Below are 13071 nucleotides of genomic sequence, written 5' to 3'. Positions count from 1 at the left end.
TAGGTTGGAAGGGACCTTCAAAGGTCATCTAGTCCAACCCCAGCATGAAATGTGATTCAGCTGATGGATGTCAAAGTATGCACCAAGATGTGCTTTTTCCAGGAAATCAAGAAATACAAACTTCTAGTGGCTGATTGCTGGATCTGTGATTTCACTGATTCTAATGTTATAATGAGTTTATATATTTGAGTTCAGGGCCACAAAAATTATCAGAGGGATGGAACACCTCTCCTATGAGGACTGGCTGAGAGAACTGGAGTTGTTCAGCCAGCAGAAGAGAAGGTTCTGGGGAGACCTTATTGCAGCTTTTCAGTACTTCCAGACAGACTTTTTAGCAGGGCTTGTTGCAATAAGACAAAGGACTAAAGGACTAAACTAAAAGAGGAGAGATTCAGGCTAGACATGAACAAGAATTTTTTTTACAGTGAGGGTGGGGACACTGGAACAGGTTGCCCAGAGATGTGATAGACGTCCCATCCATGGGGATTCAATAATCACATATGATTCTATAATTCTATGCATAATCATACGAATAGAAGATAAAATATTGCATTCCAACTTCACCGACATAGGCTCTTCACTTCTCCCTTTCATTTGCTCAACATATTTTCAAACAAATTAATTTGAGGAATCCACCTACTAACTTTGGTTTCTGTGAAGGAATGAACAGCTTTTTTCCTAATATTCAGCAGAATCTATTTCCTGATTTGGACATTTTTGCGCAGTTGGCACATGCTTCTGTCAACAAAAGAGCCTCACCCAGAATCCACCAATAGCTGAACAGGCGATGCTCCACTTGCAGTAAAAAAAAAATAGTACTGCCATCCACAGCTAGGGTACTTGTCATGCACCATCTTCCTGTTTCCTAACGTAAGAAGAACAGGTGCATTCATTTCACTAAAATAAACAATATGCATTGAACATGGATCTTACAGTCCTTACTCGCTCTATTAATTCCTCATGGAAAAAAAAAAAAAAAGGATTAATTAATTCTGCATATGTACAAAGGATGCAAAATAGGTCTCTAGCCATTCAACAACCCTAAATAAATCTGGCACTCTCTTACAACCTTGCGTCTTCTCCATCTTGCGCTCTCACCATGCTCTAGCCACTGACTATACTAAAGACTTACAATTTATTAATTCTTCAAAAAACAAAATGCTGAAATTGTCAGTTAGTTGTCTTCTACTACAACATCTGACTAAACATGTCTAGATAACAGACTATAGTCCATCGACTTGGAATCAGAGTTGCTGGCATTGAAAGGGGCCTCTGGGTCAGAGAAGACTTCTCTGGTCAGAGGAGAATGTTGCCCAGGACTATATCCAGCTGAGTTTTAAATCTCCCCAAAGATGCAAACTGCACAACCTTTCATTGCAACCTCTCCAGTATGGGACCATCTCCGCATAAAATAACAACAACAACAACAACAACAACTTATATTTAAATTGAATTTCTTGTATTTCAGTTTGTACCCGTTTCCTCTTGTCCTGACACTGGAAACCACTGAGAAAATTTTAGCTTTGTTTTTTTTTACACCCTCTCATCAGATATTTGTTTGCATTCATAAAATTCTCCCTGAGCTTTCTCTTCTCAAGGCTGAACAGTCCCAGTTCATTCCTTCCTTATTAATTCAACTCCTTTTTAAGTTTACATTATCACGACAGCAGCCAAAAAATGATAACATAAAAAGGGAACATGTTTAATTTCTAGTATTAATAAAATTGAAACATTCAAAAAAGGAAAATTCAGACAGTTATATCACTACCTTATTTGTGTACTTGAAACACAGCACAACATTTAAAGGTTAATGCTAGATTTAGAAGAGATTGAGAGTTTTCCAGGGAATTAGTAAAAACAAAAGACTTAGGAAAATGTGTACAAGGCCTGTATATGTAACTATGCTTCCAAAGGCCAAGGCTTCCTAATCAATGGAGTATCCATATACTGCTGGAAGAATGCACATATCTATAGTCTGCAGATTTAGGATATTCTTTCAGGATTTTATAGTATCATTTATTATAATAGATTACAAAGTCTATCTATCAATTTTACAAAGTTTACAATGATGATGAACTTGCATTGAATGACAGGGAGAATATGTATTCATTTGCCCATCTCCTTATACTTTGAGAGATTTTATAAATGAACTTGTAAATAAAAACACATGGATTGAGCTAGAAATGACAAGCAGTCTTCAATTGCTTTAAGTACTCTCATTTTTTTCTATGCTTTCAAGTCCTCTGTAAAGAAAGCTCAGTGAATCCAGGGTCAAAGAAAAGTTTAAGGTTGATATCAAACAACAAAAATGTGTGGTCATGTCCATGTTCCCCTAAGGCATTAGCAGGGTTTGAACCACTAGCCATTACTTCCACCAGAGAGATAAACCTAACTTTCTTGAGCAAACCTTACAGTGAACTCTGTGAGAGGATCAAAATACACTCTTCTACAAAAACAAGACTCTCCAGAAAAAAAGCATAAATTTGATTCGGAAAAACAACTTCTTTTTTGTATATTTGTGCATAAATACCCTCACATACAAATGGAAGACACAAAACATAAGATGTGGTAAAAACTTTATTAGGAACAAGAAAGAAGGTGAAATGTTCCAAACAAAAAATGCATAATTTGAACTTCTAAATCTTATGTTTGCTTATTTGATATATTTTTCTTTATTTAATTGTTTACTATTAATTTTAAATTTAGATTACAGTGTGGTCGATTCACCTTCACAGAGAAGGCAGGTCTTCTCTGTATACAATGCAAAACTTAGCAATTAAGTGAGGGGAAGCAGAACCTTGAGTCAACTCCATATTCCCAACAGTCCAGCTGACAACAGAGAGAAAGAATAACTGGCTCACTCTCTCACATTCACATTTTTCACCTTGATAAAATAACGATCAATGCAGAGCTCTCAAGTATAAAAAAAATATTTTGATCAGCAAAGTGAATTCCACATTACATTTCTGAAAAGTAAAATTAATTCAAGGATTAAACATGACATACAGAAATGACCACCAAAACAACCAACAAGCTATCATTTTGAGAATACAAACACATACACAAAATGCATACATCAGGACTGGCTTTGAATTGATGTACTGGTGTGCAAAACAAGTGGTGTTTATTGCTGTAAAACAAGAAATTGAACTCCTTTCTTTGTGGCAAATGGCAATACGAATATTTCATTATTTCCCAGTATATTTCTGTTCCCTAGTAAGTGCATTTATGTGACTCTGCATACTCATATTTGTGCACTTTTTCCTCACAGTGATCACATGGAGTGGAAAATTGATGTCTAGAATGACCCCTCCTAAAATCAGTATCCTGTGACCTGAATGTAGCAGTGTGAATTGCTAGGTGGGAAGTGCTAGCAGACATTGGTGTTTTTCTGAGAACACACCTCCTGAATGCCACATAGAAGATGTAGCGTTCCTGTCTGGGTTCACTGTGCACAGTACTTACGTGATGGTGTCAATCATATCTAGTCCCATTTCAACACAGCAGTGGGCATGATCTGTTTTGGGCTGGGTCAATCCTGATACACAGTAGTAACAGTCTCCTAGGATTTTTATTCTTCTGCAGTGGTTTTCCTTTAATAAAAACAGAATGGGAAAAGTTTTACAATTCAAATAAATATTACCATTGAATTTATCTCCTGTTTCATACAGTTTAATTTCTACAGCCAAAGACATCGGGATAAATCCCTCCTATTTTGAAAAACCTATGACGCCATGTCATGATTGCTACATCTATCTGAGCAGAAAGTTAATTTCTAAACAAAGGGCACATAACAAAAGGCCTTTAACAAAGCTGTGCCTTTAACTAACAAACTATGAGGAAACATGACAAGATGATAGTATTCCTCGCAGCTAGACTATGGGAACTTGTACCCATCCAGAGTATGGCACAGAAAAGTAAATAACCTGATTTAATGAATCCAACTTTAACAGCTGGGACTATATCAGTAAGAGCCATGCAAAATCAGCATTGTGAATATAATGAGACAGGATTAACAAAAATCTGATTCCTTCCCCAGCAGTGTGCTATATAGACTAAAAAAAAAAAAGAAGAGAGAGGGCTGTGGTGGGAAAATTTAAAATTTCTGCAAAAGAAATGACCTAATCATACTGGTCTTATATAGGTACATATTCTCATCCTGTCTCCTGTCTACAAGAATCAAAACCTTCCAGAGTTGACCACACTCTCCACATTATTAACCATATTCCAGCTCAGAAGTGATGGCTATGTCTACAGCAATCCCATTCTCAGACATGTCAGACACCAGCATTTGGGGCTGGTTTTTACACTCTTTTTCAGCTGTAGACATTACTACACCTGTCGTCTTTAGAACTGTTTCTGAGTATTGAACAAATATTATAAAATGAGAATTATCTCTATTCAGGCATGGAAGAAGGCATGCTAACACTGTTTGGAAAAATGGGTTTATCTATTTGTCTACTTGTTTTTATAAATTAAGCAGTAAATTCAGATCTTGAACTAAAGAACAGAACAATCCTTTTGACTATGCTTAAGTAGTAGAAAAGACTTTTCTAAGACCGACTACTGAATATATCTTCTGCAGTACAGCAGGATTTAAAATATACTGCCATTTATCATTGCTAAGATATATTTTAATCAAGCATAATTATTTTAGAAGCATTATTACCTTAAAATTATTGCCTTAAAATATTCCCACAGCCTACCGTCACAAATGCCTCACCAATTTTGCTTAGAGTTTTAATTGTGTGCTTTGAGATCCTTGGCTAAATGGTATTATATTAATAAAATCATTATTGATGTACACAAAATAATATGCAGAGCTCCAAATCTATCCTGACACAAAACACGCCTTCCAAATCAAGGTTTTTGGACAAAAACAACTAAGTTTTTTAATAGAAAGCCCCAAATTTTTTAGTAGAAGCCACTAAATTATATTGCCAAAATAAGCCATTAAAAAAAAAAAAAAAAAAGCCAAATCTTAAAGCAGTAAAGGGTACTAAGTAGTTAAAGCTGGAACTCACTTTCCAAAATGAATCCAGTTTTGACTCACACCTTACAATCCTCCATAAAGCCCTTTTCATCTTCAAATTTCATGTGCATGATCTGTGGCCAGGCAATGGCTATTTGACCCAGTTAAAAGTTATTCAGAAAAGCCTTTTCAGTAACCTGGGCTTGACAATACAACTGATCAGTGTTCCTATTCAGTGTCTACCTCCAAAATGGCTCATTTCTAACGACTTAGTTTTCTTAGAGAGCTTCCTGTGCTATAAAGCAGTGCTGCACATTTTATAACAGGATACACAAAATTACTGTCAGATTGGCACAGAAAAACTAGCAGTCTGGTAGATAGATTAAGAAAGGAAAAACAAAGAAAAACATAAAAAAGCTTGATCCATTACCACTTTTTCAAGTCAGTTTATTACTTGTGCAGGAGAAAAATAAAAGAAAATAAGGGCTACAGCATTTTCTAGAGAGAGATAATTTAAATGGAGGACATATGCCTAAACCACCTGCTGTTTTTGAAACCACCACTCTGTTCCTTATCAGATGTATCCTCACTGTCCTTATTTATAACAATCAATTAATATACAGTAATATCTAGAAAAAAATGTTTGTTTTCTTTTTCTTGACATGTGAAGCAGACTTCCAGGAAGGAGAGGCAGTGCAGCTTTGTAATAGCAATCTTTTTAAGGATTGATATGCAAATTAACAAAACAAACCCTTTCCCTCTTTTTGTTTTGTTTCCTCAGCAACTTCCAAAAAAGCCCTCGACACAGCAATATTTTTCACATTTGTGACAGTGATGAATTCAAGTGTGATAGTTACAAATTCCAGTCACAGTTTATACAAGCAATGCCTGTTTAGTAACAGCTGATTATTTGGTTTTATGAACATGATAAAAAGCACCAGAGATTGCTAGCACTGCATCAGCCAGGCAGCTTCCCCACCTGCAGTGCCTTACTGAGATTTTTCCAAGCGGATCTGCAGAATTCTCTCTGGCACAACTGTCAGTCACAGGGTTTGTCAGTGTGAAGTTGAGGCCCAGCTGGGAAAGCAGAGAATACTTCAAAGTTGCTAAGCGCTTTCTTTACACTTTCAGACAAGTACTTTATAAAGAATTTGATTCTACGTATGTGTTAGGTAGAATGGGGAGGGCCTTCTGTTTCAAACAACTCTGGGTTTTTGTTGTAGTAGGGTTTGTTTTGTTTGTTTTTTTTTTGTTGTTGTTTTTTGTTTGTTTGTTTGTTTGTTTGTGGGTTTTTTGTTTTGTTTCTTTTCTTGTTGTTTTGATTTGTTTTTGTTTTTTAAATGTATTCTGCAGATAGAGTGAAGTCTGCCAACTTAGACAGCAAAACTGGAAATTTGGACCATTATCTCCATATTATTGTACTATACAAATCAAATAATGTTTAGTATACTCAGGATGAGGGTTCTTTTTTTAATAAAAAATAAGGTGAAAATAATTTTATCAAAAAAAGTTGTCTCAAAGAAATAACAAAGTGTAAGGAGCTTGAAGACCTCTCCCAGCTAGGTGTTCTCTTGAATAGAGGGACTGTACTGCATAAATGTAAAGTCTTTTAAAGGAAGATCTTCCTCAGATGTTGGATTGCAACAATTCTTACTGTTTCTGCTGGATTTTTTTTTAATAAACTATCCAAGTTAAGTATTTGTTACATAAATAGATCCAAAGTCAGGGATGCTCAGCACCTTATTTTTGTTTCTTGTAACACTGTCTGGTAGGAGAAGAGCCTCTTTAAAGCTTTTATTTATCTTAGAGATGGCAGATGCTAATCCAGGAAAGAGTCCCTGCTCTGTCTTCTGTCATTGAAACAATCTATGTATTTCTACATACTCATGTGTCTTCATGATATGTGAGTACCTATGAAAGTGAGCCAAAAAGGAAGGTCAGACGTAAAACAATTTTAAAAGCTAAACACTGAACTTCTCTCTCTCATAAGTCCACTAACTGCAGTGGAATTACACCAAGGATGATTCTGACTCTGTTTGACTTAATTACAATATCTTTTATGTTTATTGTACACATCCATTTATTTTTCTGCAAGTCTGCTAGCAACCTGATTTGCAGGTGTTCTCTTCAGACTTTTACTATCCTACCCTCCTGGAATCACAGTCTATGAGTAGGAGGGATTTTATTTATCCATGAGTTATAAAGACACTTTTTTTACTGTTCCTACTAATAAAAACTGCATCAGCTAAGGTACATAATAAAGATTCTTTGCCATATTCAGACAATTTGGATTTAGTTATGATGTGCAGAGTAGGAGAAAATATTAATAAGGACTACAAAAAGATGCAACTTGAACCCTACCAGTCTTACACTTTTCTAGAATGCTCTTGGATGTGAGCAGTAGTAACATTTAGTTTTGTTTAGGCTAGAAAAATGTGAACAGGAGTTTGGTCACTACCTATGATGCTTACTGGTTGCAAAGTTAGACTGTAAAAAAAATAAAAAAAAAAAAAAAGAGAAAACCAAAACCTGCTTATATGTTGAGGTAAAAGGGAGGAGATTTATTAGGCCTGGACTTACACTGAAGGCTTTACTTTGTCAGGGGAAGGCTTTGGCATCCTCACCAAACCTCAGACTTCGACATTAGTGACATGTCTGGATATTGCCCCTGCACAGCTTCAAATTAGTACAAATTAGCACTGCATGAAGCAGAGGAGTGGCAGGAGGTGCACTAGCAGCACTGTGAACACAGTGAACAGCTCTTGATCTCAAAAACCCTTCATGCCCCCTTCATCCATTCACTGCCTGAAACTGTTTGAATCTGTGGAGTAGAAAACATTACCTGGCTCCCTTAAAAAAAAAAAAAAAAAAAAAAAAGTGTTAGCTCAATGTTTTCTTCACACATTGAAGAGAAGTGTTGGGTAAAGGGAAACCATCCAAATGCAAATCTCTGATGGCTCAGTTTTCACTGAGAGTAGACTTAATTCTAGGGGGACAGTGGTGAACTATGGGGGTTGAAGAAGGAGTATACAACACTCTCCTGGCCCTGTCACTGCTGTCAAGATCCTCATCACTGGAGCCAGGCAGTGCCACAGAGGGGGAATCGTTACCCTCCTTTACAGGAGTTCAATGAGACAAAAGGAAGATCACAGTGACCCTGAGGAAAGGACCCATCACAGAAATACTTTCATGTTGTTCTTCTTGTTTTCCTTTCTTGGTTTATCAGTCAGCCCCATTCCAACAGCTTCCTCTGAGCAGCCTGCTGTGCTCAGAGCTGAAATGTTTGTATCAGGCAGGCAGTTTATATTAATCAGCATGGCACCATAGGTTCAGGGGAAGTCCACTAACTTATACCAGCTGTCCCTCTAATCCTCAGGGATCCAAGCCATGATTCAGTAATCCAGGTTAATAACATGACAGTTACAGTCCTTTCTTAGTTATTACAGTATAAAATGACTATTTGGGGAAAAAATGTGATAGCAATAAAATGCATTCCTTATTTATCTCTCTTTACAAACCCAGAACTTCATTCTACTTTGTCCTGGGTTTGACTGTGATAGTTAATTTTCACAGCAAGCTGGGAGCCAGGACACAGCCAGGACAGCTGACCTAAACTAGCCAAAGGGATATTCAATACCATATAACATTATGCTCAGCATACAAACAATCTCAATAGAAAATTGGCATAGAAAGCTTTGAATCACTCTAGAAATTAATATAAATTTATCTATACTATATATGTGTACAAAGACACAAAAGAAACTGGCAGAAAGAATAGCATTTTCTACTGCATCCTCTAAAACTGAAATGATGTCTCTATCCAATTGCATTGAATTCATCCATTAGATTGGAACAGAAGTGGAAAAAACCTATCATACTGTGTAAATATATGAACCCATAGATATATACGTGCATTTACAAGATGTACAAACACACAGTTCTGAAAACTTACCTACACTGTCTTGCATATATACACGACATGTGATAAATGCAAATTTTTATAATTCATCCTCTGCACTATTGATATATTAACCAAGTTGATTTTGCCTGACAGTTATGGGTCAGATACCTGTTTTGAGCCCCCCTTTCAACACAGAAGATGCCTGGGTGTTGATGTCTGTTCCCAACATCCACTCCTTCCTTTATAGAGAGATAGAGCAAATGCCTTACTGTTCCAAGTACATTTGAAAGGGCATAATACAGTGTTCTGCTGTTAAGGAAATGGTGAAGGACAAGCCATTCTCCTTCAGGAACATAGTAGAAAAGGCAGTGAATTGGATGGAGTTAGTTGGAAAGCTGTACAGTGCAACTAAGCAATACCATATTAAGTTATTTAAGTTCAGTGCACAGTGGGAGGAACAGATCCTTTCTGAGATATCAGTTTGCATTTTGGATATTTGTATTTTCCTACTATACTTAATTTCCCTATAAAATTAGGCAAAACATAAAAGATCTTGCTATTTTTTTTTCATTCAGCTGTATTACTTTGTGCACTAAAGAGCTTTAGAGAAAAACAAAACCAAAAATATTCCATGGGAAGGACCACTCAGCGAAAGTCTCTTAGACTACCACAGTATTTACAACAGTGCAGCTAGATACAGAAAAAGATGAAAAAATGGTTTTAGATTCCCATGAAAAACACTCCTTAGAACCCTGCTTTGAAGCCCCTTTGAAAGGGCCCTTTTTCTGTGCTGATAAAATGTGAGCCTACTCAAGCTAAATTCTCACAGTTAAACTTGTGAAAATCATAAAATCACAGAATCAGGATGGTTTGGGTTGGAAAGATCATCTAGTTCAAACTCCCCTGTCATGGGTAGTGACATCTTCCACTAGATCAGGTTGCTTAAAGCTCAATCCAGCCTGACACTTCCAGGGATGAGGTATCTACAACATCCCTGAGAAACCTGTTCCAGTGTCTCATCACCCTAATCATAAATCACTTATTCCTTATATCTCCTCTAAATCTACTGTCTTTCGGTTTAAAACCTTTTTGCCTTGTCCTATCACTATAGACTCTGGAAAAAACCTCTCTCAAACTTTCTTGTAAGCCCCCTAAATAAAGGCCTAAATAACGTCTCCCTGGACCCTTCTCTTCTCCGAGTTGAATAAACCCAATTCTCTCAGCCTTTCTTCATAAGGGAGGTGTTCTCTTTGTTACTCTCTTCTGGACCCTCTCCAACAGGTCCATGGCTGTCCTGTGTTGGGGTTCCCAGAGGTGGATGCAGAATTTACCCACACCATCTGCAACTTTCATTAATGACAGACAATAATTTCACTTATCATTTTACACTGTTTTCAGTAAAACAAAAATATTTACCAGCATGGTTTCTCTGTCTAGTACTGAAATCTATTTTATAACTTGATGAATGTGGGTCAAAATGTGAGAGGTTATTTAAGCCATTTTATCAGATATACTTCATACTCCAATCCTGAGTGTAATAAAGTGACATGGAAATTACCAGCAGGTCCATTAAAGTGCAGCATGCTAATAATGATAATACACTTTTGAAAACTGTCCAGCCCCTTAGAAAATTTCATTGATTCTTGTCAATTACTGCATATACATTTTAACATTTCTTTTCACCCAGGTTTTGAACTGTCTGTTTAAAAACTGAAACAACTATTTTGATAACCTTTTAATGGAATGCCAGCAAATAGTAACTTTACTGACTTATATATGTGCATATCTGTCAGTCCCAGCATAAAAAACCTTGAGAATAGGCTAACTGCAATACTCCATAGAGTTCAATTTAGCAGGGTAATGGAGACATACTCATAGCAATAAGAACGAATATAGACTTAACAAGAAGAGCTTCTACTGAGGGGCAGAAATAATAGGAAAGGAAAACAAATCTGGTTATGACATAGGAAGTACTACAGAAAATTGCTTGATAAGCTCTGATTGAGGAAAGCTGACAATCTCCAGATGAGCATATGTAAGCTTGTAATTTAGAACTGTACTTGAGAAGTCATGACAAATTATCTGCCACCATGAGAGTCATATCATACATGAACCAATGTAAACTTAGTCAAGATAGCTATAAAAAGGAAGATATTTTTCTTCAATTTTATTGGTAATTATACTTGCAATAACCTACTGGTTCTTGGCCTACCTTTTCTGTGCATTCCCATTCCCACAATAAATTCCTTCCCTACTCCACATGGAGCATAATTTTACAAAACAAGGAGGTTAAATGTTTTTAGTACTGGAGGGTGAGAACATATTTAACAGTCATATATGTTCATTTACTTACAAATGAAAAAGGATTTTAGGAAGAATATTTTACGCAGTCATCACGACCAATATGCATGCTTGTCTCCTTTCCAGCTTTCACTAAGTATCCTTTAAGATGCCATCTTTTTATGAAGAGGAATATCCCAGGAGAAACAAGTCTAAACCAAATACACTCTAAATGTTGAAAAACTAAGCCCTATATTTCAGGAAATGGATATTTTTCCAGATTCTTCTGGAAACAACACAACAGATTTAAAATATTTAAGATTTAAAAAAAAAAACTGTCACGTTTGTGCACCAACAAAAGTATGAAATTCAGTCATTCTCCAAACAAAAAGCACGGGAAATCTTTAAGACCTAATCACTGGAAACAGGCATTCCTTTCCATTTGTCAGAATTACTGAAAAATAACAGCATGGAAAGAGCTAGCAAGATATTGTATACAGCTGGCTATAAAGAGAGTAGTTTCCAGAGAGATTTCCATAAAAGATAAAAAGCGTGGCTTGAGAAGAGCAAAGCTGACTGCTCTGAAGATAGGGCTTCTGGACTCCACTGCGGGAGACATGGTGACCTCCATGCTGAGGAGAGGTTCTAACAACTGCTCTCCTGATGTACTGCCATGCCCCGCATAATAGAACTGCACATAGGCAAAGGACTCCAGGTAGGATTGTGTATACAAAGTCCATTAGACACATCTGACTTATCAGTCAAACCGCTTCTACAATGATGAAGTGAAACAGGCACTTCTGGGGTGCAATTACACAGCCTCCTTGGATGACACATATTGGATTGAACAGGTTTACTCTTTCCTGGGTCAAAAACTGCCTGGATGGCCAGGCTGAAAGATTTATGGCAAATGGTGTTAAATGAGGTCGATGGCTGCTCGCAAGTGGTGTTCCTCAGGGCTCAGTATTGAGGCAAGTTCTCTTTAATATCTTTATCAATAATCTGGATGAGGGGTTTGAGTCCACCCTTGGTAAATTTGCAGATGACATCAAATAGTGAGAGTGTTGATCTGATGGAGGGTAGGACAGCCATACTGAGGGATCTGGACTGGCTGGATTGATGGGCTGAGGCCAACTGTATGAGTTTCAACAAGTCCAAGTGCTGGGTCCTGCACTTGGGTTCCAACAACCCCAAGCAGTGCTACAGTCTCGGCAAAGAGTTGCTGGAAAGCCGCCTGACAGAAAAGGATCTGGGGGTGTTGGTCGACAGGTGGTTGAATATGAGCCAGCAGTATGCCCAGGTGGTCAAGAAGGCCAACAGCATCCTAGTGTGTATCAAGAACAGTGTGGTCAACAGGACCAGAGAAGCGATCATCCCCCTATACTTGGTACTGGTGAGGCGCCACCTTGAATATTATGTTCAGTTTTGGGCCCTGCACTACAAGAAAGACATTGAGGTTCTAGAGAGAGTTCAGAGAAGGGTCTGGAGCTCAAGTCTTATGAGGAGCAGCTGAAGGAAATAGGGTTGTTTAGCCTGGAGAAAAGAAGGCTGAGGGGGAGAACTTTACGGATGTTGTAGCGAAGTGTTGTAACAAGGTGGGTGTTGGTCTGTTTTCCCAAGTAATAAGTGATAGGACGATAGGAAACAGTCTCAAGTTGCATCAGAGGAGGTTTAAATTGCATGTTAGGAAAAATTTCTTCGTGGAATGTGTTATCAAACATTGGAACAGGTTTCCTAGGGAAGTGGTTAGAGTCACCATCCCTGGAGGTGTTTAAAAGGTGTGTAGATGTGGCACTTAGGCACATGGTTTAGTGGTGGATTTGGCAGTGTTGGGTTTGCTGTTGGACTGGATGATCTTAAAGGTCTTTTCTAATCTAAATGATTCTATGAGCTCCAGAAATTCCTTTCTCTGTGACAA

General features: G+C 37.4%; 1 protein-coding gene across 4 annotated transcripts in view; it reads right to left on the bottom strand.

Moving 5' to 3' along the window:
• ADCY1 (adenylate cyclase 1) overlaps positions 1-13071 on the bottom strand; it is a 144229-nt gene that overhangs the window by 54881 nt on the left and 76277 nt on the right. For all 4 annotated transcript variants that reach the window (XR_010470219.1, XR_010470220.1, XM_005510172.4 and 1 more), the window contains one exon: positions 3466-3593. Coding sequence is in view for 2 of the 4 variants with exons in the window: in XM_005510172.4 (XP_005510229.2) it covers positions 3466-3593 (128 nt within the window). In the remaining 2 variants the exon portion in view is untranslated. The remainder of the gene's footprint in view (positions 1-3465; positions 3594-13071) is intronic.

The sequence above is a fragment of the Columba livia genome, chromosome 2 (assembly GCF_036013475.1).
Source record: "Columba livia isolate bColLiv1 breed racing homer chromosome 2, bColLiv1.pat.W.v2, whole genome shotgun sequence".
Classification (NCBI taxonomy): Eukaryota; Metazoa; Chordata; class Aves; order Columbiformes; family Columbidae; genus Columba; species Columba livia.
The sequence above is the reverse complement of the archived record's forward strand: the minus strand, read 5'-3'. Positions and strand labels throughout refer to the sequence as shown.